Raw genomic sequence first — 24996 nt, 5'->3', positions numbered from 1 at the left:
TAGGCTAGGATGACGAAGGGGCGATCAATGATGTCAATTCTTAAATGAATGGGTTTAAATAGGCAGACAGTGTGAACTTCAAAGGAAGGAAGATTGTACAGAGAAGATTGGTTGAAAGGTACACTGGGGGAAACAAGTTATATTAATACAATCATTATACAGGTTTATAGTGCAGACAGAGGTATGGGTAAAATGTCCACAATGATTAGAACATAAACAATATTAAGCACATCTCAAATCTGAGTTATTTGTTTAAACTCCCTCTCAAGAGTATTCATCCCATGTGTATATCCAATGTTTTTGATCAAGGTGTCAATTAGCAGTTCTGTATCAGGACACATTGTGTGAAAGATTATTTGGAACGACATTCTTATGGGAATAAATTTAACAGGTTTATTTTTAAGACTGTAACTGAGATTTTATGGCTCTTAATAAATTATTTTTGCATACTACACAGCTGTATCCATAGATAAGAATGGAGGATTTTACTCTTACTTCCATGAAGAAACATGGGAACCTTTTTGTGTGCAGTGTAAGTGAAGGTGTGTGTTGGGGTAGTCAATCTATGTTATACCCCATCACCATTATTTCCACCCTTCACCAATTGTAGTATTTACCACCCCAGATTTATCTGAAGACTGTCTAAAAAATTTCAAATAAAGAATGATAAATGCGTTTTGGAGAGAGAAACCATAAGATAATTCTTTACCGTGCTTGTTACTGCCAAGATAATTCAGCCTAACAGGAAGGTAAAGTTTAAAAATATTTATGAAATAGGTTTAGCTCATGTACAAATCAGGTTGGTTAGACCTAGTGTTCATTTCTATCAGAAACGCAAAGGATCTTCCGTTTTGACCGAGCTTCCATAATAACATTTAAAACGTAGAAGGCACACGAGAATATAGTTTAAAGCATTTTCAGAGATGCTGACTACTCCGATCTTCTTTGGGTGGGTAGGTGTCAAGTAAGAAGCTGTTACTCAGAATATGCTCAACATAAATCACATATGGAATTCTTGGCAAAAAAAGTATATGTAATGCTTCAGACATGGGGAAAGATATGCTGGGGTCAGACAAGACAAAGCTTGAATTATTTAGTCCTTGTTCTAAACACTCCATCTGGCACAAGGCAATGAACACCATAGCAGATGTCAAGCAAGTTTGTAGAATCATGTAGTTTTTGTCAAGATAGATGATTTTCCTTCACTTGTACTTCCATGAAGACTTATGGAAACCCTTTTGCACACATCAAGACTGGAGAGTAAATGCATCTTCCTGTAAGACAAATTTCAAAACTATACTGGGGTAATTGATCAAAAAAATTCATGTTGACAAAATAAAACCTAAAGTTTAAGAATGGAGAACATTTAGTGAAGAGCATGTGGAGATCTATCCAACGTATATAACAATTTTTTAGAAGAGATGCTAATCCTAATATTAGCTTTGGAAAATGAGTTTATATGCAATGACAATATTTTATTGTGTATGTTCTCTATTGACCATTACCTTCTCCTTATATAACGGTGTTCTACTCCAAAAAGTAGAACAAGACATGCTGAAGATAATCTGTTCAGATCATCTTGCATTTTTTAATTTTTTTTACCATTTTTCTAGATTCCCTATTTTGGGGGAAAGTTAGAATGTCTACTGCACTTATTTTGGTCAGGTATTGCTAAGATGTTCCTTTGAGTCCAAGGTTGAAGTAATGGGAGGTCATGACTGCTAGGTCTCCTAGCAGTGCTCAGTGGTTGCTGAGCACCACCTTTTGTAGGTAGAACAGAGATTTATTTTGTAGGCTTGCAATCTACTTAAGACATTGAATTCATGCTGACCAAAGTCAGATCCTACAACGGAGCCAAACATGGTGCCTGGAAATTTAGCCCATTCTGTGGTGCATGCACAGGTTCTGAGCGGGGACTAACTAAAGGACAAGCTATAACTTTTTCTGACATTCTGGGTATTTTCATATCTTTTTGTTATTACTTTAGTGTGTTTGCTCAGGTTTTCCTTAAAAGGGCTATCCAGACAGTACCATATGCTCACTGTGTCTAGAGTGCTATTCCTTGAAGAAAGTCATCAGATCAATTCCAATTTTTAGCACTGTCTTTTGGGCAGCTACTCAGCTCTACACCACCATGTGGTGGTGGCAGCTAGGGTTGCCAACTTTCTAGGTGGAAAAAATATGTGTATGTATGCATGACATCGCAGGATGTAAATCAGAAGGAGTGACATATAAAATTCAGTAAAATCACCAAAGAAACTAGTTACAAATTGATTCTGCTGTATAGAGGGATTGCTCCAACTGTTTACCTTTCTCTCAGTGCCCACGTCCACGTCTGTGTCCCCAATACTCCCAGTGTCCCCTAGTCTCTGTATCCCCATTTCTCCCAGTGTCCCCAGTTTTTAGTGTTCCCTAGTGTCTCAGTGTACCCATGTTTCCATTAGTGTCTCAGTATTCCTGTGTCTTCCACTGTCCCCATGTCTCCCCCAGTGCCTCCTAGGGTCTGTGTCTCCCTGGAGCAACATGTTCTCCCCATCCATCACTTACTTGAGCTGTTGACTGGACTCTTTGTGCCGAGCTGCAGAGAGAGACAGGGTGGAATATGCTCTAACTTCCTACCCCTGCCACTCTCCACACACAGGGACCCCTATAGGCTGGTGATGGTATTGCAGTCTAATCGCAGTTTATACTGCCAAAAATACCGACATTTGTATTGCTGGTATTACTGCAATACCGGCACCGGCGAGGTGGCCTCAAACATGGGCTGTGCCAGTAAAATACCAGCCAGGTGGCGACCCTAGCACTGGCAGCACAGTAACATGAGAAGTGATTTAAGTAATAGTTTTGTTTTTTTGTTATTTTATGACTGATTTATGCTCACTACAAGTGTGTTTCAGGGTTAAAGTGGAAGAGCCACATGTATACAAATACTATACATTAGGCTTTGGGCCTTTTTTTAAATCCAGTATTGCTAGTGCAAAATGATGTTAATAATCAGCTTGAATGGGCATCAGATACAGCTCAGTTTTAAAGTAGGTCATGGAGGGTTTTGGTTTGGAAAGTGCAGTTTATTTACTATCAAAGTGCAGTATGTTTATTTGCCATCATTTTATAGTGTTTCCTTTTTAATATTGCTTTTCCTCGGTACTGTTCATTTTCACGTCAGAGAAATAAACTATGCATCTGCATGTGCTCCTGCAATTTATTCAAGACTGGGGCTTCACAGTTTAATTAGAAGCATTATAAATTTGTTTCCCAGATACATAGCTTTGCCCAGCTCAGATAAGTACCTTAATCCAGCAAGCAGATGGATTAGCACAAGGGTACATTCGCATTTTAGTGCAAATATTAGTCTTGCAGTCATCTTTTTATGCATGAAACATCAAAGGCTCGATGTACCTGTTTTTAAATGTTTTATGACACAGAAAGGCTTTTTGTATTTATCAAACAGCATCGGTTTTCATTAGAAGTGTTACATTTTAAAAGGAGATCCTGCTTAACCCATGGTTATTGAAGTTTAGCTATAATATGTAAAACTGTATATTGTGTGCAATATTTAGTTAAGTGTGTTTATGTGAATAGAACATGTTAATGTGATACAAAAAAAATGAAAGAAAGGAATATAGAGTGATGATGATGGTAACTAAGTGTCGTGGGCCTGCCTTGGCAGAAGGAAGAAGTGGTTAACTGTGCAAATATAGCAGAAGGAAGAGGCTGTAGTTGTCCTTGGAGTATGACAGAAAGCAGGCAGGGTGCAGCTCTGGGTGTGTGGGAAAGAACTGAGGAAATGACATTGAAACACGATAAAAAGAATAGGCGAGTAACAGTCCTGGAATATTCCAAAACTGAAGAAATTGCATGGTTCTGTGAAAGAGTGGTGTCAAAAGGGCCTGTTCTCAGCATGTTAATGTGCCTTTGTGGAGCTGAAGTGGGCAGATGGTGAGATATAAGTACCAGGTAGCGTGGCCTTGTTGTCCATTCAGCCTCCTGTGCTTGATGGCAGAGCGGCAGTGACCTTCATAGAGGGTGTATTACATAGTGCAGTCCCAGCTCCCCCCCATGTCTGTGTGAGATGCTGGACAGGAAGTAGAAGGGATAATTTTCCACTAGTAGCCTCTCACACAGAAAAAATTCCTTGCAGGAGGAGCAGGGACAGCACTTAGATGCATACTATATAACAGTCCCTGCATCTCTGTGATTGATCTTGGGAAACTGCTTGGACTACAGACAATATAGGATGATGAGCACTTTGCAAATAACCTTTCAAGCTCCAAATACCCTAAACACCCCTATACCTGAATGTAAACCCTCCCAAAAACAATGCTGCATGTGATATGTTTACTAACTTTGCTTTGGCAAACTCCTTAAATAATATTGTCAGGAAGTGTGTCTTCTAAAAATGTGGCCTAGGTCAGGGTTAGGTACCCTTTGGAATGACAGCCTTTCATGAATGGTCCTTAAAATGAGTTTTTGCCTTGAGTGTAACATTTCCTTGCTCCTATGTGGCACCTACGCTGTAAGCACTGCATAGTGTGGGGCAAAACAACGATACAAACACAGCATGTATTGCCTCTTCTCCTCAATATTCCTGGACTGTGAATCCAGTTTCTATGCACCTAGCTCTGGTGCAACAATGATGGTTTACATTACATTGTTAATCTGAACACACTTGCCATGAATCCCCAGTGCCAGATATGGCTCAAAACGAAGAGCTTAGTGGTAGCCTTCCTGAATAGGAGCTCAGCAATAGACTCTGGCTAAATATTTCATCATTTTCTCAGCTTCTTGGCCGCATTTCTGATCCCCTCAATTGTTATCTCTGCGCACAGCTGGTGTGCGGCCTGAACAGTGCAAAGATTCAGGGAAGAATGCCAAGTCTTGGCGTGACTCTGTTAGGTGCATTTGTACTTTAACTTCTGCACTGCTTGACAGCAGTAAGGCAGAGCAAGGATACAGACACATAGAAATAGGCATGAGTCCGTGCTTTCTTTTATGTCTGCGTATTGCTCATATGATTGAGTTTGATCATCTCTTATATGCTGTATGTGGTTTTGGTGCAGACTCTTGAAAGGAGAAATATTTAAACAGCTATTTACATTTTTCTTCGTAAAGTCAAATTCTGGTCATAAATAATGTCCTTAAAATTTGTAATTGGCCACACTGATGAAGCACATCTTTTTCATTTCTGCTTCTTTATTATGTTTGATTGTAAATGATTTATATAAATTTCAGCTTTTGATATTTACATCAAAAATACATGCTTAAATGTGTGTTGCACCATTCACATTATCTCTGGGGGACTATATCCACCATGTATTTTAAAAAATGTTAAAAAAATGTTTAATGCTCATGGGAAGCACATGAAGTGTTGCCCGGCAGCATATATTATTAATTTGCTGGAAGAGGAAGGTATGGTGATTAACTTTTGTAATTGCCTTTTGCTGCATTTGAATGCTACATACTATAGGGCAGCTCTTTTCATGTGATATGTGTCCAGGAAAACATGGTGGAAATGGCAATCATGGCACAAAGGGTTAACATCCTAAGCTGTTGATATTCCTCTCTGTATCCAAGCGCTGTCATCTTATACGATGAAGAATAATCTTCCGATGTCTGACAATTTACCCCTGATCCCCAATGCGTTACATCTGCAGGGCTATGTGAGCCTGTTTCTGCTCCATATTCTGCTAATTAATGTTCCTCCATATAATGAGACATAGTTTATTCTTTATACCGCTAACCATAATTATATTGAGATTGTAGTTGAGCATTTATTTCTCTGTATCAGGGTACTAGTTTCTCAGAGATCAATCTTCTAATCAGCAGCTTGAATACAGCACAGAGCGCGGGATTTCTTATCTACAAAGCTGACATTATAATAGAATGGATACGGAATGTCATCTCTGCAGAGTGGATATGTTTCCTAATATAGAAATAATATATCGCGTATGATATCCATCCACATTTTATGTATCAACATCCTTCAGCTAGCACACTATAAATTATCCATGCTATAATACTCGCTACCAACATCCTTTAAGCACACCTGGGGCTGGAGAACAAGGCAGATTGTATGTAGCGTTAGAATCATGTTTTATTTATTTTTTTTGTTTTTTCATACATAAAATGCTGAATATGTTTAATAATGCATTTATGGTATTTCCACACGTTTGTACATAACCACAGTGAGTGTATCATTTTATATATACATACTAAGCTTTATGTTCAGTCTATCTCTTTCTACAGGAGTGATATTGGATGGTAGCTGCTAAAATTGAAATCCATGGGGTTTAAGTAGAAATGTGACAAGTGATGGCGCCTAGAATTTTTCGAGTAGTTTATTAGTAATATCTGTGTTGGCTGTGCCCTGAATACTAAATTATTTGTGTTTACCTTAACAGAGCACAAAGGTCCTCCGTCTGGTACCAACTCTGCAAGACAGAGCCCAGCTCCGCAGCACCGAGCCATGGGACAAGCTCAACCAAACTATGGAACCTTGGAAAGGTGATATTTCAAAAACATATGTGTCAGTTAAAGGGACACAACACCAAAATACAAAATAATCACGGTTTAGTAGATATACCCCCAATTAAAGAGTGCTTTTAATTTAGCATTTTTTCATTGTGCGTTTATATAAGTTCTCTGCAGTTCTCTGATCTAAAGGCTTTGCAAGCCCTCCCATTCTTCCCCAGGCCTTACTGTGGCTATCCAATCACAGACGTCCCAATGCAGCTCAATGAGAAGTCTATGCAAGGCAGGTTCTCTGGGCAATTGCTGCCTCTTGAGTTTAGCTCCACTGAGCTAAACAATCAGGAGGTTACAGGCAGTCGTGTATCCTGGTTTTGTGCTGCCCTAGGCAGGACAAAACTCAGGCGCCCCCACCCAACCTTTCCCCCCGCCCCGCATTCTAAATACACACACACACATTCACTGACAGATACGCATACACTAGCTAACAGAAACACACACACACACACTAACAGACACACTCACATTCAGTAACAGACAAACATACTCACTAACAGACACACACTCACTAGCAGACACAAACTAGCAGACACACACAGTAAGACACACACACTAACAGACACAAACACTCACTAACAGACACACACACTCACTAACAGACACACACACTCACTAACAGACACACACACTCACTAACAGACACACACACTCACTAACAGACACACACACTAACAGACACACACTCACTCACTAGCAGACACAAATTAGCAGACACACACACTCACAGGCAAACACACACACAGTCAGACACACACACACTAACAGACACACACAGTCAGACACACACACTCACAGGCAAACACACTAACAGACACACACACTAACATACACACACACACCCACGTTAACACATTTTTTAAAATTGCCTCCTTACCTTTGGGAATGCTGGGGGGGGGGGGTCTCTTCCTCCCTGGTGGTCCAGTGGCTGCTGGGCGAGCGGCATTGGCTGGCGGGCGGGCGGCTGGCGAGGGAGCACTTCCTCTGAGCTGTCTGTTCAGCTCCCTCGCGCGCATCAGAGTGAGGCTGGGAACCTGGAATATGACGTCACTCTGCGGCGCGTGAGGGAGCTGAGCAGACAGCTCAGAGGAAGTGCTCCCTCGCCAGCCGCCCACCAGCGACCGCCCAGCAGCCCAGCATGTCTGTTAGCCGCAAGGCTAACAAGACATTTGCCTTGGGCATTTGGGGGTGGCTTTTTTTGCCGCCCCCTGGAAAATGCCACCCAAGGCAAATGCCTTGTTTGCCTCGCGGCTAATATGCCCCTGGTTACAGGACCAGTTGTATGATTGACAGCCAGAGGGTGAAACAAGGTTAGTTTCTGAAAGTGCCAATTCACACATAACAGTTCAGCAAACTGAAGTGCTTTAGGGGTCTCATTTGTCCCTTTAATGCTATATAAGGCACCCGAAGAATTTGATAAGCTTTACAGGTTCTGGCTGATACATTACTATGGAAAATGTTGCTGTTCTATGGTAACATGCCCAAACTCTTTATTTGTACAGGAACAGCTTAGATGCAGACGGCAATAAAGGGGACATTTCTGCCACCTACAGATTTTTGTGGCCTGATCACAAATCTGACACTGCAGTAAATCGCCCCTCACAGGTAATGGAAGCATGTTTATATATTTCATACACAATTTCCATGTGGATCCTTATTTGCAATTGTAATTTTGACGCACGAACACTTTATCCAAACTGAATCTCTTTACTCTACTTGATACTGATGTTTCTTTTTTTTCTTTTTCTGTTTTTTTAATGCATAAATGTGTTACATCTTGTTTTTGTTACTCTTTTTTGTTCTTTTAATTTGTTTCTTTTTTAATACTTTCATAAAACCTATGCAAATAGTTACCAACCACTGTGAGCAATGGAAAACCTGTGTTTTTAGAGAATATCTCTTTAATTGTATGATGGTGCCAAAATGGCTATAGGCGCCTATAAGCGTGATTGTGCTTTGTTTTTTGGAGACTTTCTGCTTGTGTCCTGCTTTTGAGAGACCATAGAAAAATCTCTAAATTTTTAAAGTGGTCCCAGTTGGGGACTGTCCCACTTGCTGTTGTATTGTGGCATAATGGAATGCGTACAGGATAATTGAAGTAATATAACCTGTTCATGGCATTGTTGTTTTTATGCATTTTGCTCCATACAGTAAGGGGGGGAAAGTATTTGATCCCCTGCTGATTTTGAAAGGTTGCCCTCTAAAATGATCAGTCTATAATTTTAATGGTATGTGTATTTTAACAGTGAGAAACAGAATAACAAAAAAAAAAAAAATCCAGAAACACGCATGTCAAAAAAGTTATAAATTGATTTGCATGTCAATGAGTGAAATAAGCATTTGATCCCTTCGACTTAGTACTTGGTGGCAAAACCCTTGTTGGGAATCACAGAGGTCAGACGTTTCTCGTAGTTGGCCACCAGGTTTGCACAAATCAGGAGGATTTTGTCCCACTCCTCTTTGCAGATCCTCTCCAAGCTATTAAGGTTTCGAGGCTGACGTTCAGCTCCTTCCACAGATTTTCTTTGGGATTGATGTCTGGGGACTGGCTACCCCTTTGTTGCCTTGTGTGTTTTGGGTCATTGTCATGCTGGAATACCCATCTACAACCCATTTTTACTGCCCTTGCTGATGGAAGAAGGTTCTCACCCAAGAGTTGACAGTAAATGGGCCCCATCCATTGTCCCTTTGATGCGGTGCAGTTGTCCTGTCCCCTTAGCAGAAAAACACACCCAAAGCATAATGTTTCCACCTCCATGTTTGACGGTGGGGCTGGTGTTCTTGGGGTCATAGACAGCATTCCTCCTCCTCCAAACACGGCGAGTTGAGTTGATGCCAAAGAGCTTTAACCCAGTTCTCCTCTGAATCATTCAAATGTTTATTGGCAAACTTCAGATGGGCCTGTAATGAGCTTTCTTGAGCATGGGGACTTTGCGGGCGCTGCAGGATTCCAGTCCTTCGTAGTGTTACCAATTGTTTTCTTGGTGACTATGGTCCCAGCTGCCTTGAGATCCTCCCATGTTGTTCTGGGCTGATTTCTCATCGTTCTAATGATCATTGAAATTAAAATTATAGACTGATCATTTCTTTGTCAGTGGGCAAACTTTCAAAATCAGCAGGGGATCAAATACTTTTTTCCTTCACTGTAAGTTTTGTAGCTTACTTTTTACAGCCAGGGCATTTCCTCCAGTCTCCCCCAATTTTTCAAAGCACCATTCATCTCATGCTCTGTTATATATTTATGTAAATAATTTGTAATAATAAGTTCAGAAGCTCTTACACAAACTAATTTCTAAACACATGTACTATTCTTTAAAGTTTTATGTTGTGAGTCGAATGAACTTCTTAAGACATTATTTTAAAAGAATATGGTCAGTGGGCATATGGGCCAAAAGTGGACATTCCTGTCCAAAATAATTAACACTATAGTGATGTTTTAAAACGCTTCCAATCTCCTCAAAAACGGTATATGAACATGCTAGATTGTTCTCTGATGAGTACAGTCCTCCGTGACTTTTTATATTAAAAAAGCTCTTATCTCGTTTTCTAGAGCTCACAACTCCTTTTGACCATTGAAGTAAATCCTCTTTATAAACATACTTATGTTTAAATGTCTTTCTGTTCAGATCCCTTTTATTGTAACTAATATCCATGCACCTAGGCATTCCACTAAAATATTTAATTGAAGCCGTCAGCTAGGCCTTTATCCTCTTCCACATATTTGACTTTACTTGTCTCCGAGCTGCAGTTTGGGATATATTTCTCCTTTCACCTGTATGTCTAAATCATGTTTTAATCCAGCTTGGAATTGATTTTTCTACTTCTTCCTTCAGTATTTGTAATGTGGCACAAATGTCTGTTTTAGTTTGAGAAGAGTCTGTTATACTTTGAGAAAGGTGCTGTCACATTCAAATAATGTCGAACTGCAGAAAGCCGTTCAAATCTCATTAATACACTGTATATATCAGCCTGACAGTTAGAAATAATTAAAACCCACTAGCTGAGTTATCAAAATGTTTTTTTATTTAGATCAAGTGACCGTTTCTCCACAAAAGGGATGGTTGGCGACGTCAACTTCCAGTGTGTGTGTGTGTGTATATATATATGTATGTATATATATATATATATATATATATATATGTGTGTGTGTATACATTTTTTTATTTTTTTTTAATATGCATCATGAAGCATAGCTGATTCAATGTTGGAAACCCAAATGACTTCTAAGCCAAAAAAACATTAGGGTCTGTAAGGGTTTTCGTCAGTATGGTAAGCCAATTGTTTGAAAAAAAATTGAAACTCCTCTAGATTTAGTGTTCCATGGAACCTCTAAAATAGCAATATATTATTTATTGCTGTTGTCTGCCCATGTCATTCAGGAGCATTCGAACACACTGCTTGTGCAGGAGAAAAGAAAACTATATAGGTAATGTTGGATATCCAAACCTTACATTGTACTAGTGAAATCACTAGAAAATGTGTGGAATTAAACATTACCTCGATGTTGGCTTTGTATCCTCCGGCAGAGTATATATCATAACGTGCACTAACCGTTACATCTGTTTTTGTATTTTTATCCCTATACCAACAGCAAAGGTAAAGGGTAAAAGACAATATGTAAGTAGAATTTAAATTTGACTAGTTCTGTACAAATTACATTGTATGATCTTTTAAAGTAGATCAATGTAATATCCACATTATTGGTCCTCTTTAACATACTTTTTAAAAGCACAGTAGTGGTTTGTTCTTTAAATATTTGTTCTGAAAATAGTTACCTTGCTCTTTTTACTGTCTTTTTAAATGCACAAACCAAATACTGTCCTCACAGTAATTGCCCCTTTTACTCTGTTTGTTAATTAAGTCTTGAGCTATGGAGGTTAAAATTTGTATGCAATGTACTCGCTGCAAATTGATTTATAGCAAGAGGAGGGAGCCATAGGGAGATTTTGTTTCTAATGGAAACCAATATGTCTTTTAAACCAGTCATTTGATTCACAGAAGAAACACTTTTCCCTGTAAACAGTTGTTCCTGCTTTCATTAAAGCCAATGTATCCTTTTTTTGTGTCAAATGCGGTTTATCAACTAAACTACATATTTGAGTGTAAAATAATGTATTAAATCTAGAGGTGGGAGGCTTAAAGGGTTTCTCTAACCCTTATGATAAAAAGTCAGCAAATTTCAGTTAGAATGCCCTACGGGCCATTACTAGTTAGGGGTTGCAAATATCTCTGTAACTACAGCTTTTCAGCTTGAAACTCTCCAGACACCTACCATTAAGCTCACTTCTAAAAGCAGAAGTGGTTATGGTGGTTGGAACAACTCAGTAATTCCTCGTACATTGACAATACTTAGTAGTAATAGAGCGGCACTAACCTAATATACACACAGCATTCTAAACCCAGGAATTGAAAGAACCTGAGAGTGTGTGGAAGGGTAAATTGTAATCTCACAATCCGTTCCAGGGCCTGGTTGATCACTTTTCTATCTCCTGAAAAGCTTAATGTGTACGTGAGCATCCAAAATGGGGGCACGTTATCTTCAGGTAAATGCCATTGTACTCACATCTTTAATAAATGTGTAGATAAATTGTATTGATCGTAATATGGATCCGCATGTTACTGAACTACAACTCCTATGATTTTCTGGTCATGTTTTGTATACAGAGATTTTATATCTTACCGTTTATACGCAACTTGGTCTGTTGGTTGTTTTTTCAATTTTAGCCTGTGGGCTGTTACCCTGTGGAGCTGGAGAGAGGACCTAGGGGATTTGGATTTAGTCTTCGAGGAGGAAAAGAATACAACATGGGGCTGTTCATCCTTCGCCTTGCAGAAGATGGCCCAGCCATCAAAGACGGACGCATTCATGTAAGTGGCACTTTATTATTTTTGCTGTAAGGCGTTCCTTTCAGACAGTCTTGCAAACACTGCTCTCAACATCTATTGTATCTTTTAATACCCTTTACCTTCATTTCAGGTGTCTTAAATAATCAAAAATAAATAAAAACATTTCTAGAGGCATATTCACAGGTACTATGAACCCATGTGGGACATTGTTTCCAGCCTACAGATGTACAAATATGCACGGACATGTCAGCTGCAGCTGTAGATCCTATTAAGTGTGTTGATATCTCATTTCTTCATTGTTGTCTTTGCACCGTGGAGATACCAGGTTTGCCACCCTAATGATTAACACACAAGCAAAAGGGAAGAATTGATTTACACCCGTCTCCTATCTACTCAGGCAAGAGTTATTGAGTCTGCAAGAGCGGAGATCACATCCATTAGCTGAGCAGGATCTGTGCACATCTCATACACTTTATGAAATGGCAAAGGCGTCCGTGAGCAGAATATCCAGTCTGCTCTCTCCAGCTCATAATGTTTATTATGCTGATATCCTTATTCATATTTTGAGGTCGTTCAGAAAAGGCAAGAATTTACAGCCTCCTCACGCAGGAAAAGAATAATGAAAATAATATTCACATTTTTGTTGTACAATTTGGGAAGTGTTTTTTTTTTTTTTTGGGGGGGGGGGGGGGGATATTTCCCAAGATTTGCTACATTTTGTTTATACATAATACAAGTATGAAGTATCATAAGACAATGTTACATAATGTGCATCATTTTAAATTGGTACTCTGTTTACATTGTATGTGGCAAGCAGATGTGGCAGTTTTAATGTATCGATCATTTTATATTTATTGATAATTAAACCTTAAAGGTACATTGTGCTATCAAAAATTATTGCAAAAATATAGATTACTAATGCCTCGTTTCCACTGGCGGATCGGTTCGGTTCAGTTCGGTACGGTTCGCTATTTTGGGTGTTTCCATTATGAAAGTAGTCCATACAAGCGAACCGTACCAATCCATTCAGGGTCCTGCTTCAGATGTAGGGCCATAGAAAATGGAACGGTTCGGTCAGGGCGGAACTACTATACAATCCATTGATTGGTGGACAGGAAGAGCATTTTTTCTAAACCCTGCATGGCCCTGAAGGTCTGACTTGCAGTGGAAACGCTCACCAGAATGGGCTGGTCCATTCTAGACCTTCCAAACTGTACCAACCCGAACCGATCCGCTCAGTGGAAACGAGGCATAAGTGTCCATATGTGCTGGTCTGTTCTACAAACAAACATAAACCCAACAAATGTGGCTGCTATTACACATGCATAAATTTTTTTCCTGCAATCCGAAGTGCAAAATCTGTTAGTGGCAAGTATGCATGCACTCATTAGACCCATATACTCATAACCTGCAGTGGTAGTCTTAGTAGAGGCATGAGCACTCTTTTAGTGAAGATCTCATTTTAGCTATGTAAGCATCACTTTCACTGAACCATTATAGTTAATGATGTTTCTACTGTTGTACAGTCTCTGTCCTATATAATTAGTCCATTTATGCCACTTAAATGTGACAATGTGACTTTGTCAGACATATATGTGGTGTTAAGTTATCTGCATGTGTGTGCCATCCATGCTAAGTTTCAGATTGGCTTGTGAGGTCTCTCAGACTTGCAATCTCTCTGCAGGGCTATGCCAGCCAGTATTAACAAAGTGTAGGATTGCGTTTAAGTCTTTTTCTTAATGCTAATATTCATGTAGGTAAATTTTCTATATCTTCACTTGAGAATACATTAGTCTTGTCAGGTTAACAAGAAGTAGATATTGTCCTTTAAAATTAGCACTTTTATCTACTGCTTGTTTTTTTAAATGGTAGAGTAATCCATTGTGTAACCTTTAATAAGCTTATCTAGACTCTGTATAAAAGATTAGAAAACATTATTTATTATTGCATGCGTGCTTTGTTTAGTTTTTTTAGGTTTTTTCCATGAGTTGTGTGTCTAGGTGTCGGGCATGGTAGAATGTTTATTTAGACAGTGATTGATTGCCCATGCAGAGGAAATTGCTTTCAAGTCACATTAAATTACACTGCTTATACTTTAGGCTGAGTCACTACTTTTAGCAGTTTGTTGTTTTGCTGTTTTGTGTGTGTGTGTGTTTTTGTTTGGTTTTTTTCTCCTTTATGTGCGGCCTGATAAGAAAACAAATGGATCTGGCAGGCCCAGAGACTGGCATGCACCAGCCATAAATAGCAGAAATATAACACTCTGCATTTGTAGAGTATTATTATTATTTTGCATGAAAGGTCTAAAACTCGTAAGCATATTTTTAGTTGTTGTGCGACTATTGTGATAATCTTAGGAATCCTTTATAGAACATTTGTAGCTTTATTGAAAAAAGATGTGAAATCAGATAAAGATTTTTTGTACATTTCTCATTAGAGCACACATGTCAAATTTGCGGGCCGCATGCAGGGCCGGTGCGAAGATTTTTGCCGCCCTAGGCAAAAGAAAAATTTGCTCCACCCAAATGATCTGCCATATGAACTAACGCCAGTGCTGCACACAGTGTGTGTTTACATTAAAAAGCCTGGCTATAGACACCAGAACCACTAGATTAAGCTGCTGTAAATTAGAGATTAGTGCCATGAATAATATACTAGATTGAATGCTTACAACCAGATGAGGATGATGATGGGCTCTGGCTGGTGTAGAACAGGCTCTCTGGCGGCTGTTTGTAACTGTGGTCACAAAAGTCAATGTTCTGGGGGAACGTGAAGCGTGAAGCAGCTCCATTTTTTTGGGCCCCTTGCACAGCTCAAGTCTGGGCCCCCAGGGCCTGACAGTGAGTATGCCCATAAGGCCTACCTATAAGTCCACCTACATGTTCCACCCATGGGAGTGGAGTGTGTAGGAGATGTGTTATTGAGTGTGTGTAAGAGATGCATTGTGTTTCTCTGTGTGTAAGAGAAGCAGTGTGTGTGTGTGTGTGTGTGTGTGTGTTGTGTAAGGGTTGCATTGTATTTTTCTCTGTGTGTAAGGGAAGCATGGTGTGTTTATGTGTGTGTAAGGGAAGCATGGTGTGTTTATGTGTGTGTAAGGGAAGCATGGTGTGTTTATGTGTGTGTAAGGGAAGCATGGTGTGTTTCTGTGTATGTATAGTAAGCATTGTGTGTGTAGTGTGAAAGAGAGAGTTTGCGGGGTAGAATAGGGGCTGAGTCCTAGCAGCCCCTTTGTGCTTCTCATTCCCCCCTTCCTCTCTCCCCTCTTGTCCCTTACTGCTCTCCCCTCCTGCCCCTTAGAGCTCTCCCCTCCTGCCCCTTAGAGCTCTCCCCTCCTGCCCCTTAGAGCTCTCCCCTCCTGACCCTTAGAGCTCTCCCCTCCTGTCCCTTAGTGCTCTCCCCTGCCCCCCTTTCCCATAGTGCTCTCCCCTCCTGTCTCCTAGTGCTCTCTCCTACCCCCCCTCCTGTCCCTTGGTGCCCCCCTTCCTTAGAGCTCTCCCCTGCCCCCTGTCCGTTAGAGCTATCCCCTGCTCCTTAGTGGTCTCTAATCTCCTCCCCCGCCTCCCTTAGTGTACTCTCCTTTCTCTCCTCCCCCTTAGTAGTCTCTGCTCTCCTCTACCCCCCCCCCCCCTAGTGGTCTCTCCTGCCCCCTTTCCATTAGTCGTCTCTCCACTTCCCCCCCTTTCCCTTAGTGGTCTCTCCCCCCCCCCCCTTTCCATTAGTGCTCTCTCATCTTCCCCCCTCCTCCTCTAGTGGTCTCTCCTCTCCCCACCTCGTTGTCTCTCCTCCCCCTCCCCCTTAGTGGTCTCTCCTCTCCCTCCCCCTTAGTGGTCTCTCCTCTCCCACCTCCCCCTTAGTGTCCTCTCCCCCCCACCCCTTAGTGATCTCTCCTCACCCCCCCCCCCCCCATTCCTATACTAGTGGTCTTTCCTCCCCTCCGTTAGTGGTCTCTCCTCCCTCCTCACCCCCCATCCCTTCACTAGTGGTCTTTCCTCCCCTTCCCCTCCCTAATTGGTCTCTTCTCCCCTTCCCCCTTAGAGCTCTCCTGTGCCCCCTGTCTTTTAGAGCTCTCTCCTGCTCCTTAGTGGTCTCTTCTCTCCCCCACCCCTCTAGTGGTCTCTACTATCCCCCTCTGCCTCCCTTAGTGTACTCTCCTCTCCCCCTTAGTGGTCTCTGCTCTCCTCTGCCACCCCCCAAGTGGTCTCTCCTCCCCCCTTTCCATTAGTCATCTCTCGACTCGACCCCCTTTCCATTAGTGGTCTCTCGTCTCCCCCTTCGTTGTCTCTCCTCTCCCCCCTACTCCTTAGTGGTCTCTCCTCCCCCCCCCCCCACCCCCTCCCACTAAGTGGTCTCTCCTTCACTGAGTGAGCACCCCCTGTCAGTCTGGCCGGGTACAGGAAACTGATGCCCCTGTACCACGGACCGGAGCAGAGCTCAACCACGCTACACTGAGGGACTGACTGGAGGGAACGCTGTGCGCTTCCCTTCTGCCGATCACTCTTTTCTTGCGCACCTGGGCTGGTGCACCCTCATGGACGCGCCAGCCCAGGCAGTGCTGCAGCCGCCTGAGCCTCTCTATAGAGAATATCTTTGCGGTCTGGCAAGCCGCGAGTAGATGCTTACTGTTAAGGCAGAGTAGGTATCTGCTCTCCCCACATTACACTTTAGGCACCATAACAAATGGCTCACATTTAGGGGTTAAACCGATCTTGAAAAGTTTAACCCCAAAGTCTTTGTTCCAGGGTCATATCTCTCCGCTCAAAATCTCAACATTTAATTTTGTTCTGGTGCCCAAACTGCTCCTTTAAGTCCTTCACAACTATTCTACCCTTTATCATCAAGTGTAGAACTATGCTTTATTAAAAAGATAACGAATGCATTTGTGACCATAAGGATAGGCTTTGTGTGGACTGATCTACTGTTTCCATCCCATACATTGTACAGAAGTGCAGTATATTTTTTTTAATTATTTTTATATATATATATATTTATTTTTTCCCTTAAGGCAATTTCAATGTCAGTTTGTTTTATTTTCTGAGGAGAAATATTGGCATCTACAATAAATATTTGTGCTTATTGTAACAGATGGAGCCATCAGTGTTGTTATCTTAATATGTAATTGGCATATGACAGTTTATAATATAACAGGAGGAAATAAAACAAAATGGAAATTAATTACACACATTATGCAGACCTAAAGCCACACCAAGTGCAAGCTTGTGGAATGTATTGGGTATTCGTGAACTGAACAAAAATACATTTTTTTCCTATAATTCTTTTTTAATGAAACATGCTAAGATTGAACATTTCCAAGAGAATGTCATCCCATCTACAACTGTAATTTTGTTTTGAACAGTGTGGCTGGAGGTGTGAGTGCTGTGGGGCTGGGCTATGCTAAAATATAATTGGTAACTTCATAACTGGAACATTTGATTTTATATATTTTTATCAGCTGCATGTAAATAACGTTTATATCATGTTAAAAGTCATTTATCCTTTTAAAGTGTAAGCTCGTTTGGTCAGGGCCTTCTTCAGCTACTGTTCCAGTATGTCAATCATGATTAGAATTTGGCTTGTTTATGTATTTTACAGCACGACAGAATATGTTGGCACTATATACAGGTGATACTCAAAACATTAGAATATCGTGCAAAAGTTCATTTATTTCAGAAATGCAACGTAAAAGGGGAAACTGATATATGAGATAGACGCATTACATGCAAAGCAAGATAGTTCAAGCCGTGATTTGTCATATGTCTTACAGCTCATGAAATCCCCAAATCCCCAATCTCAGTAAATTAGAATATTACATGCAATCAATAAAACAAGGAGTGTACATAGAACAATATCAGACCTCTGAGAAGTATAAGCATGCATATGGACTCAGTACTTGGTTTGGGCCCCTTTTGCAGCAATTACTGCCTGAATGCGGCGTGGCATGTGGCACTGCTGAGGTGTTATGGAAGACCAGGATGCTTCAATGGCGGCCTTCAGCTCTTCTGCATTGTTCGGTCTCATTTCTCTCATCTTCCTCTTGGCAATGCCCTATAGATTCTCTATGGGGTTCAGGTCAGGCGAGTTTGCTGGCCAATCAAGCACAGTAATCCCATGGTCATTGAACCAGGCTTTAGTGCTTTTGGCAGTGTGGGCAGGTGCCAAGTCCTGCTGGAAAATGAAGTCCGCATCCCCATAAAGCGTGTCTGCGGAAGGAAGCATGAAGTGCTCCAAAATCTCCTGGTAGATGGCTGCGTTGACCCTGAACTTAATAAAGCACAATGTACCAACACCAGCAGATGACATGGCTCCTCAAATCACCACAGACTGTGGAAACTTCACACTGGACTTCAAGCATCTCTCAGTGTGTGCCTCTCCATTCTTCCTCCAGACTCTGGGTCCTTGGTTTCCAAATGAGATGCAAAAGTTGCTCTCATCAGAAAAGAGGACTTTGGACCACTGAGCAACAGACCAGGTCTGTTTTTCTTTAGCCCAGGTAAGACGCTTCTGACGTTGTTTGTTGTTCAGGAGCGGCTTGACAAGAGGAATACGACATCTGAAGCCCATGTCCAGGATCCGTTTGTGTGTGGTGGCTCTTGATGCACTGACTCCAGCCTCAGTCCACTCCTTGTGAAAGTCCCCAACACATTTGAATGGCCTTTTCCTGACAATCCTCTCCAGGCTGCGGTCATCCCTGCTGCTTGTGCACCTTTTTCTTGCAAACTTTTCCCTTCCACATAACTTACTATTAATATGCTTTGATACAGCACTTTGGGAACATCCAACTTCCTTCGCAATTACCTTTTGAGGCTTTCCCTCCTTATGGAGGGTGTCAATGATGGTTTTCTGCACAACTGTCAGGTCAGCAGTCTTCCCCATGATTGTGATTCCTACTGAACCAGGACGGGGAGACCATTTAAAGGCTCAGAAACCCTTTGCAGATGTTATGGCTTACTTAGCTGATTAGAGTGGGACACTGTGAGCCTAGAATATTGCACCTTTTCACAATATTCAATATTCTAATTTACTGAAATTGTGGATTTGGGGTTTTCATGAGCTGTAAGCCATGATCATCGCACTTATGACAAATCATGGCTTGAACTATCTTGCTTTGCATTTAATGCGTCTATCTCATATATTAGTTTCCCCTTTTACGTTGCATTACTGAAATAAATACGATATTCTAATTTTTCGAGTATCACCTGTAAGTAATAGTAATAAAGAACCTTTGCCTGTAAGGGGTGACATTTCCTGCAATCTCTGGTGGTCCGGTGAAGCAGCCCTGGCCTCAGCAGCTGCTAGAGTTCACTCTCGCGAGATTCGGAGTCTTGCCGTGGTAACCGTGGCAACGCTCCGAGCGTGCGTAAGGAGGACCCGGCGGAGCAGCAGGTTAGAGCTCTCCCGGGTCCTCACTCCCTGCCTCCCCTGCCGGCTGCCAGCATTACACTGCTAGCGGGCCGGAGAGAAAGATCTCTGATCTCCCCTCTGGTCCTGCAGAGCCGGCCGGGGCGAGGGATTCACGGTTCCCAGTGCCATCATCATAGCACCGGGAAAATATATTGCGGCTCCCCTGGGAACCGCTATGTTAACCAACACTTCAGCCTGAAAAAAACTGTCTTTTATTGCATTAAACATTGTTACTGTGGATTGTTTTGCTGCACATAATTCTTATTGAATATTTTTTTGAGAGTTGTGCTTCTGAATATTCTTGTAAAATTCCCTTAAATCTTTTGTCTGTTCATTAAACCATATAGTTTTTTTTTCTTGGAATTGTTTTACTGAATACTTTGTTGTTATTCATATCACTTCAGCTTTCTTTGATCACGCTGCCATACATTTAAAGGCACAGAACACATTTTGCAATGGACTTATTTTTTTTGCTTGTAATAAATGCTTTTGACTATTACTGGCAGATTTTCTAGTATCTGTCCAATTAATCTGCTTAGCGTTTACTGTATTGAGTGCATTGATGTTTAGTTTGTAAACTGTACAATTCTAACACTTGATTTATTCATGTTTCAGGTTGGGGACCAGATAGTGGAAATTAATGGAGAACCAACACAGGGAATCACTCATACACGGGCCATTGAACTGATACAAGCCGGGGGAACAAAGGTTCTTCTTTTGCTGAGACCTGGAACAGGCCTTATCCCAGATCACAGTGAGTAACGCTTATTTTCCCCTATAGTCTTACCATGAGACCCCAAATCAATAAAAAAAATGATGAGGAAGATAGAAAGCAAAAACGGAAGTACTGGATACTTTTAACCCATTTTGTACCAAGGGACAGTAAATGAGTCACAATTTCCCTTAAAGGGACCTGTCACTTTCCTAAAAAAAAACTCATTTTATGTGATGCCCTTATTATAATTTATATTTAAGATTTATCAGATGGCATTCGAATACATTTCAATCAGGGCATCATTGCAAAGGTTGAGGAGACACAGAAACATAGTTTACATTTCTCCTCTTCTTTAAATGCCATGTGCAACATACAGAGTTTAGAACAATGATTCACAGGGAACCAAGATGATTCCTACATTGAATTTTATTTTTCACATCTCACTTAACAAACATATTTGTTAAATATAGGGATAAGTAAACCTAATATTCAAAATCCTAGACCGTTCCCAATTAAAATCTGAAAAAGGTTCCAATTAATCTTTTGAAGAAGTGTATGCATTAACCTTTTATACTTCAATGTGAATAGCCTTTTTATTTTGACCGGATACACATTTGTTTTGTTTTGCAAACTGCAGCACCTGTGTAAGAGTTTTAGAATTGAGAATTTTGATAAGTCTAGATTTCTGTACAGATGATGACCTACCCTCCCTACAGCCATGCCTATTCTTGCCACGATTTCTAATGAAGGTCTGGTGTAATCTGTTGCTAAGCTACGCTTTGGTGATGTCAATATTCTGTTCCAGGCTTGTTTTCCTTCTCCTCAGGTTTGGCTCCTTCCAGCCTCTGCTCCTACGTGAAACCTGATCAGCAATAAGGCTTTCTCGTGCTTTTCTTGGTCTTTCCCTTAAAGACTTGGTAAATGTGCATGTCTTATGATTCAGCTTTTTTTTTTTTTTTTTCTTTGTCTGTCTTTTCACTGTCTCCTGTCTGCTTTAACTGCATGCTATGCTCACTAATTAAATGCATGTTCACAAACCAATTAACCTATTGTACTTTTGCAGAGGCTGCGGCCTTTTGAAACTGTGTGGTAGATTTATCCAGAAAGAAAGGTGTTTTTCTGATGCAAAATGATCAACAAGGTGCAATCACCATGGAAACAAATAGAACACCTGTGGCATTTAGCACTTTGCATCCAGAATAGCACATTTTTTTGTGATGATAAATCTTCCTCTCACATGAGATGCTGACCTCGAAGGGAAAGAGACTAAATGGCTTGATAAAGCATGAGCAAATAACATGTCAGCCATATTGTGATTTCAAAATCTGTGTATGTAGTTATATACATATCCTATGCATTAGACTGGCTGAGATCATCAACATTGATGATCTGAGCCAAAGAGGCGGAGCTACACAGAGAACGACAAAGCTGCAATGGCTGAAAGGTAAGTAAATCATCTTTTTTAACTCTGGCAGTGTTGGCCCGGTCACCTAAACAAGCACTAGGGTACTATAGCATTAGGAATACATATTTGTTCCTAACACTATGGTATTCCTTCAAAGATCAGGAATACTGCTACCAAAAACCTGCCTTAATCATGCTTGCAGAACTGTCCGTTGTGCTACCTTGTTGTCACCACTGAAACTATTAAAGCTGCAGCATACTATTTTGTTTTCAGATGATTTATACAGTTATTCCAATGAGATGGAGAACCTTATAATGTATTTCCTTCTTGATAAATATTGCTAGCAAATAATTGTTGGTTTGTTTTTTGTTTTGTTTTTTACATTCTTACATTATTCTTCCCAACATTTCCAAAGAAAGACACTTTGTTTTAGGGTTCTGACCAGGAGGTGGTGAGGTTATTCCAGGACTTGGTTTTTAATAATTGCACTTTATGGAAAATCTGGATTGGGGATACAGAAAGCAATAACGGGGCAGGACAATAATACAATTATCACAGTATACAACTTGGATATTGCATTGTTTCAGCATATGCAGCAAGATAAATAATTTTTATCTTTTAGAGGTCCTAAATTCTTGCTTGCATATCTGAGGAGTAATCCTCTCTTGGGACTGCACTAATACTGCTATGTTCGAAGTGTGTATATCTACTAGTTTTGGGGCAGAGGACTTGTTAGGGTTTGCTGAGATCAATATGTAGTTGTCCTAGCTTCTTTTCCCAAAAGTGCACCCAACAGTGTATCTGTTCAATTGTGTTGCTTCATTGTGAATATAGCCATAGCTGGATTCCAAAATTGATGGTCCGTCAGTGCTCTTGCAATGCAGAGCAATGAGATGCCTGACTGCTAGTATGATGTGTGTTGCTAAAGCTCTTCTGTGAAGGAGAGTTTCTTCTGGGAACAAAAGCCATAATGCGCTTTGCACTGTGTTGGGAATTAGGGGAGGACACCACCTTTGGACCAAAAAGGCCTGCACTTCTGGGCACCCACACCAGATATGTGTAAGTGTTCGGGGGGGGAGGGGGGAGAGGGGAGGGGAGTATTTGCCTCTCTTTACCATTTTATCATATAGGAATATATTATTTGGGACAGTGGTAGTTTTGAATTAGTTGGTAACAGAATGAGCTTAGATTTGGTTGGGGCCGGCCAACAGAACTGCAGTGCTTTCATGTTTGTTTGAAAAGGGCCACATATTTTTTTTTCCTTAGGCTTTAAATGAACATATCTGTGAATTGTAGATAAGGGATAAGATTTGGGAGCATTTTACCTTTTGCGGATGAGTTGTGAGAAGAGATTGCTGCAAGGGATAAGCGTTTTAGTCCAGTGTTAAGCCTTTTCATTATGGTGTCTCAAATTTCAAAAGATAGTGTCATGGTTTGGTATGTAAATAATGTTTTCGTGTTAAGTTGTGTCCACAACAGGGACTTAAGGAGATAGGGTGAGGGTTGGCTGTTTTCCATGTCTTTCAAGTTCAACTGGGATTTGATAGAATTAAATCCTGGTGCTCCTCCTACGTCTCCCAGCACTCTTTCAGTGTTTCTTTCTCAGACTCTGCCTCTTCCCCCCCAACCACTCTCTGTTGGCGTCCCCAAGGTTCTGTCCTTGGTCCCCTACTGTTCTCTATCTATACTGGCTCACTTGGTAAACTCATCAGCTCCTTTGGCTTCCATTATCATTTCTATGCGGATGACACGCAAATCTACCTGTCCTCTCCTGATCTCTCTCCGCTCATCTTGACTTGTGTCTCTGACTGCCTCTCTTCGATATCCAATTGGATGGCTGCTTACTTCCTTAAACTCAACCTGTCCAAAACAGAACTTCTGGTCTTTCCTCCCTCAAGTGTTACTACTCCCGTGTCTGTCTCCCTCCAAGTTACCATCACCTCTACCTCGAGTATAACTTGTGTAAGGATGGCTGCCTTGTAATAGTTCAGGATATTGGCACTGGTCCCGTTGACAAAGAAAATGTTACTTTTGTTTTTTTTTGTTCTCCCAAATAAAGAGATTCTGAGGTTGAGCACAATAGGTTAAAGAAATTGGCAGTGACGTGCAATTATATAGTATTTTTGGAAGTACCATCATTTAGATTGTTTAAATCCTTCCTGTCCTAGACAGGAATTTGGATTTCCATGCTCCTGTCCTAGACAGGAATATGGATTTCCATGCATTCATTTCAGTAAACGGTGTGATTTTTATGTTCCTTAATATGTATGGAAATGCCTGTGATTTCAGGGTTTTCTCCACTATTTAGAATAATGCCCCTTGATATATAAGTTTTACTAAGAGATACTGTAGTGCCAGGAATACAAAGCTGTATTCCTGGCACTACCGATCCCTCTGCCCCCACCCCCCTCACATCCCCCCTTCCTGGTAAATAAAGTGTTAAAAACCCTTTATTTACTTTTCTTATCCCAGCGCCGATGTCCCTATGCGCTGGGTTGAAGCTCCGATGTCCCACGAAGAGCGGGGTCTAATGCACATACACGTCAAATGCTGCGCGCGTATTGGACCTCCCCATTAGAAAGGATTGAATCAATGATTTCCTATGGGGAAAAATCTGACACTGGAGGTCTTCATGCAGAGTGTGAGGACGTCCTGCGTCAGTTAACGGACCAAAAGTCCATTACGATTCCAGAAGCGCCCCCAGTGGTTGTCTGGTAGACAGCTGCTGAGGGCAGACTTAGTGCTGCAATGTAAACATTGCAGTTCTCTGGAACTGCAATGTTTATCATTGCAGCACTCGGTGCAAAAGGGACCTCAATGAGCTGAAGTGGTCTGGGTGCCTACAGTGTCCCTTAACATAATACTATATCTCATCTGTTGCTCCTCTTTTGACTGAGATCATCATTACTGATCATCTCATCCAATCTAATGCTTCATCAGAATGTAGCTTTGGGGTGCTAGTGTGCATACGTGGTAATCACCCTGCTGCGTACAATCAGCAACTCTCCATAAAGATGTATCGACACAATGTATCTCTATGGGGGTAGTTCAACGTCTCTCCGATGATGCAGGAAGCCCTGGCCTCACTCCGTTTAGACGCTGTTAA

The 24996-nt window shown here is 41.1% G+C and overlaps 1 protein-coding gene across 2 annotated transcripts in view; it reads left to right on the top strand.

Moving 5' to 3' along the window:
* MAGI3 (membrane associated guanylate kinase, WW and PDZ domain containing 3) overlaps positions 1–24996 on the top strand; it is a 309487-nt gene that overhangs the window by 280797 nt on the left and 3694 nt on the right. Inside the window, exons 17-21 of one of the 2 annotated variants that reach the window (XM_063450673.1) lie at positions 6402–6504; positions 8028–8130; positions 12250–12393; positions 20386–20524; positions 21312–21402. In XM_063450673.1, coding sequence (XP_063306743.1) covers positions 6402–6504; positions 8028–8130; positions 12250–12393; positions 20386–20524; positions 21312–21361 — 539 coding nt within the window. In that variant the 3' untranslated portion in view covers positions 21362–21402. The remainder of the gene's footprint in view (positions 1–6401; positions 6505–8027; positions 8131–12249; positions 12394–20385; positions 20525–21311; positions 21403–24996) is intronic. The other variant, XM_063450667.1, reaches the window with a different exon arrangement.

This window comes from Pelobates fuscus, chromosome 1 (genome assembly GCF_036172605.1).
Source record: "Pelobates fuscus isolate aPelFus1 chromosome 1, aPelFus1.pri, whole genome shotgun sequence".
In the NCBI taxonomy this organism is placed as follows: domain Eukaryota; kingdom Metazoa; phylum Chordata; class Amphibia; order Anura; family Pelobatidae; genus Pelobates; species Pelobates fuscus.
This window is presented reverse-complemented; position numbering and strand designations above follow the sequence as displayed.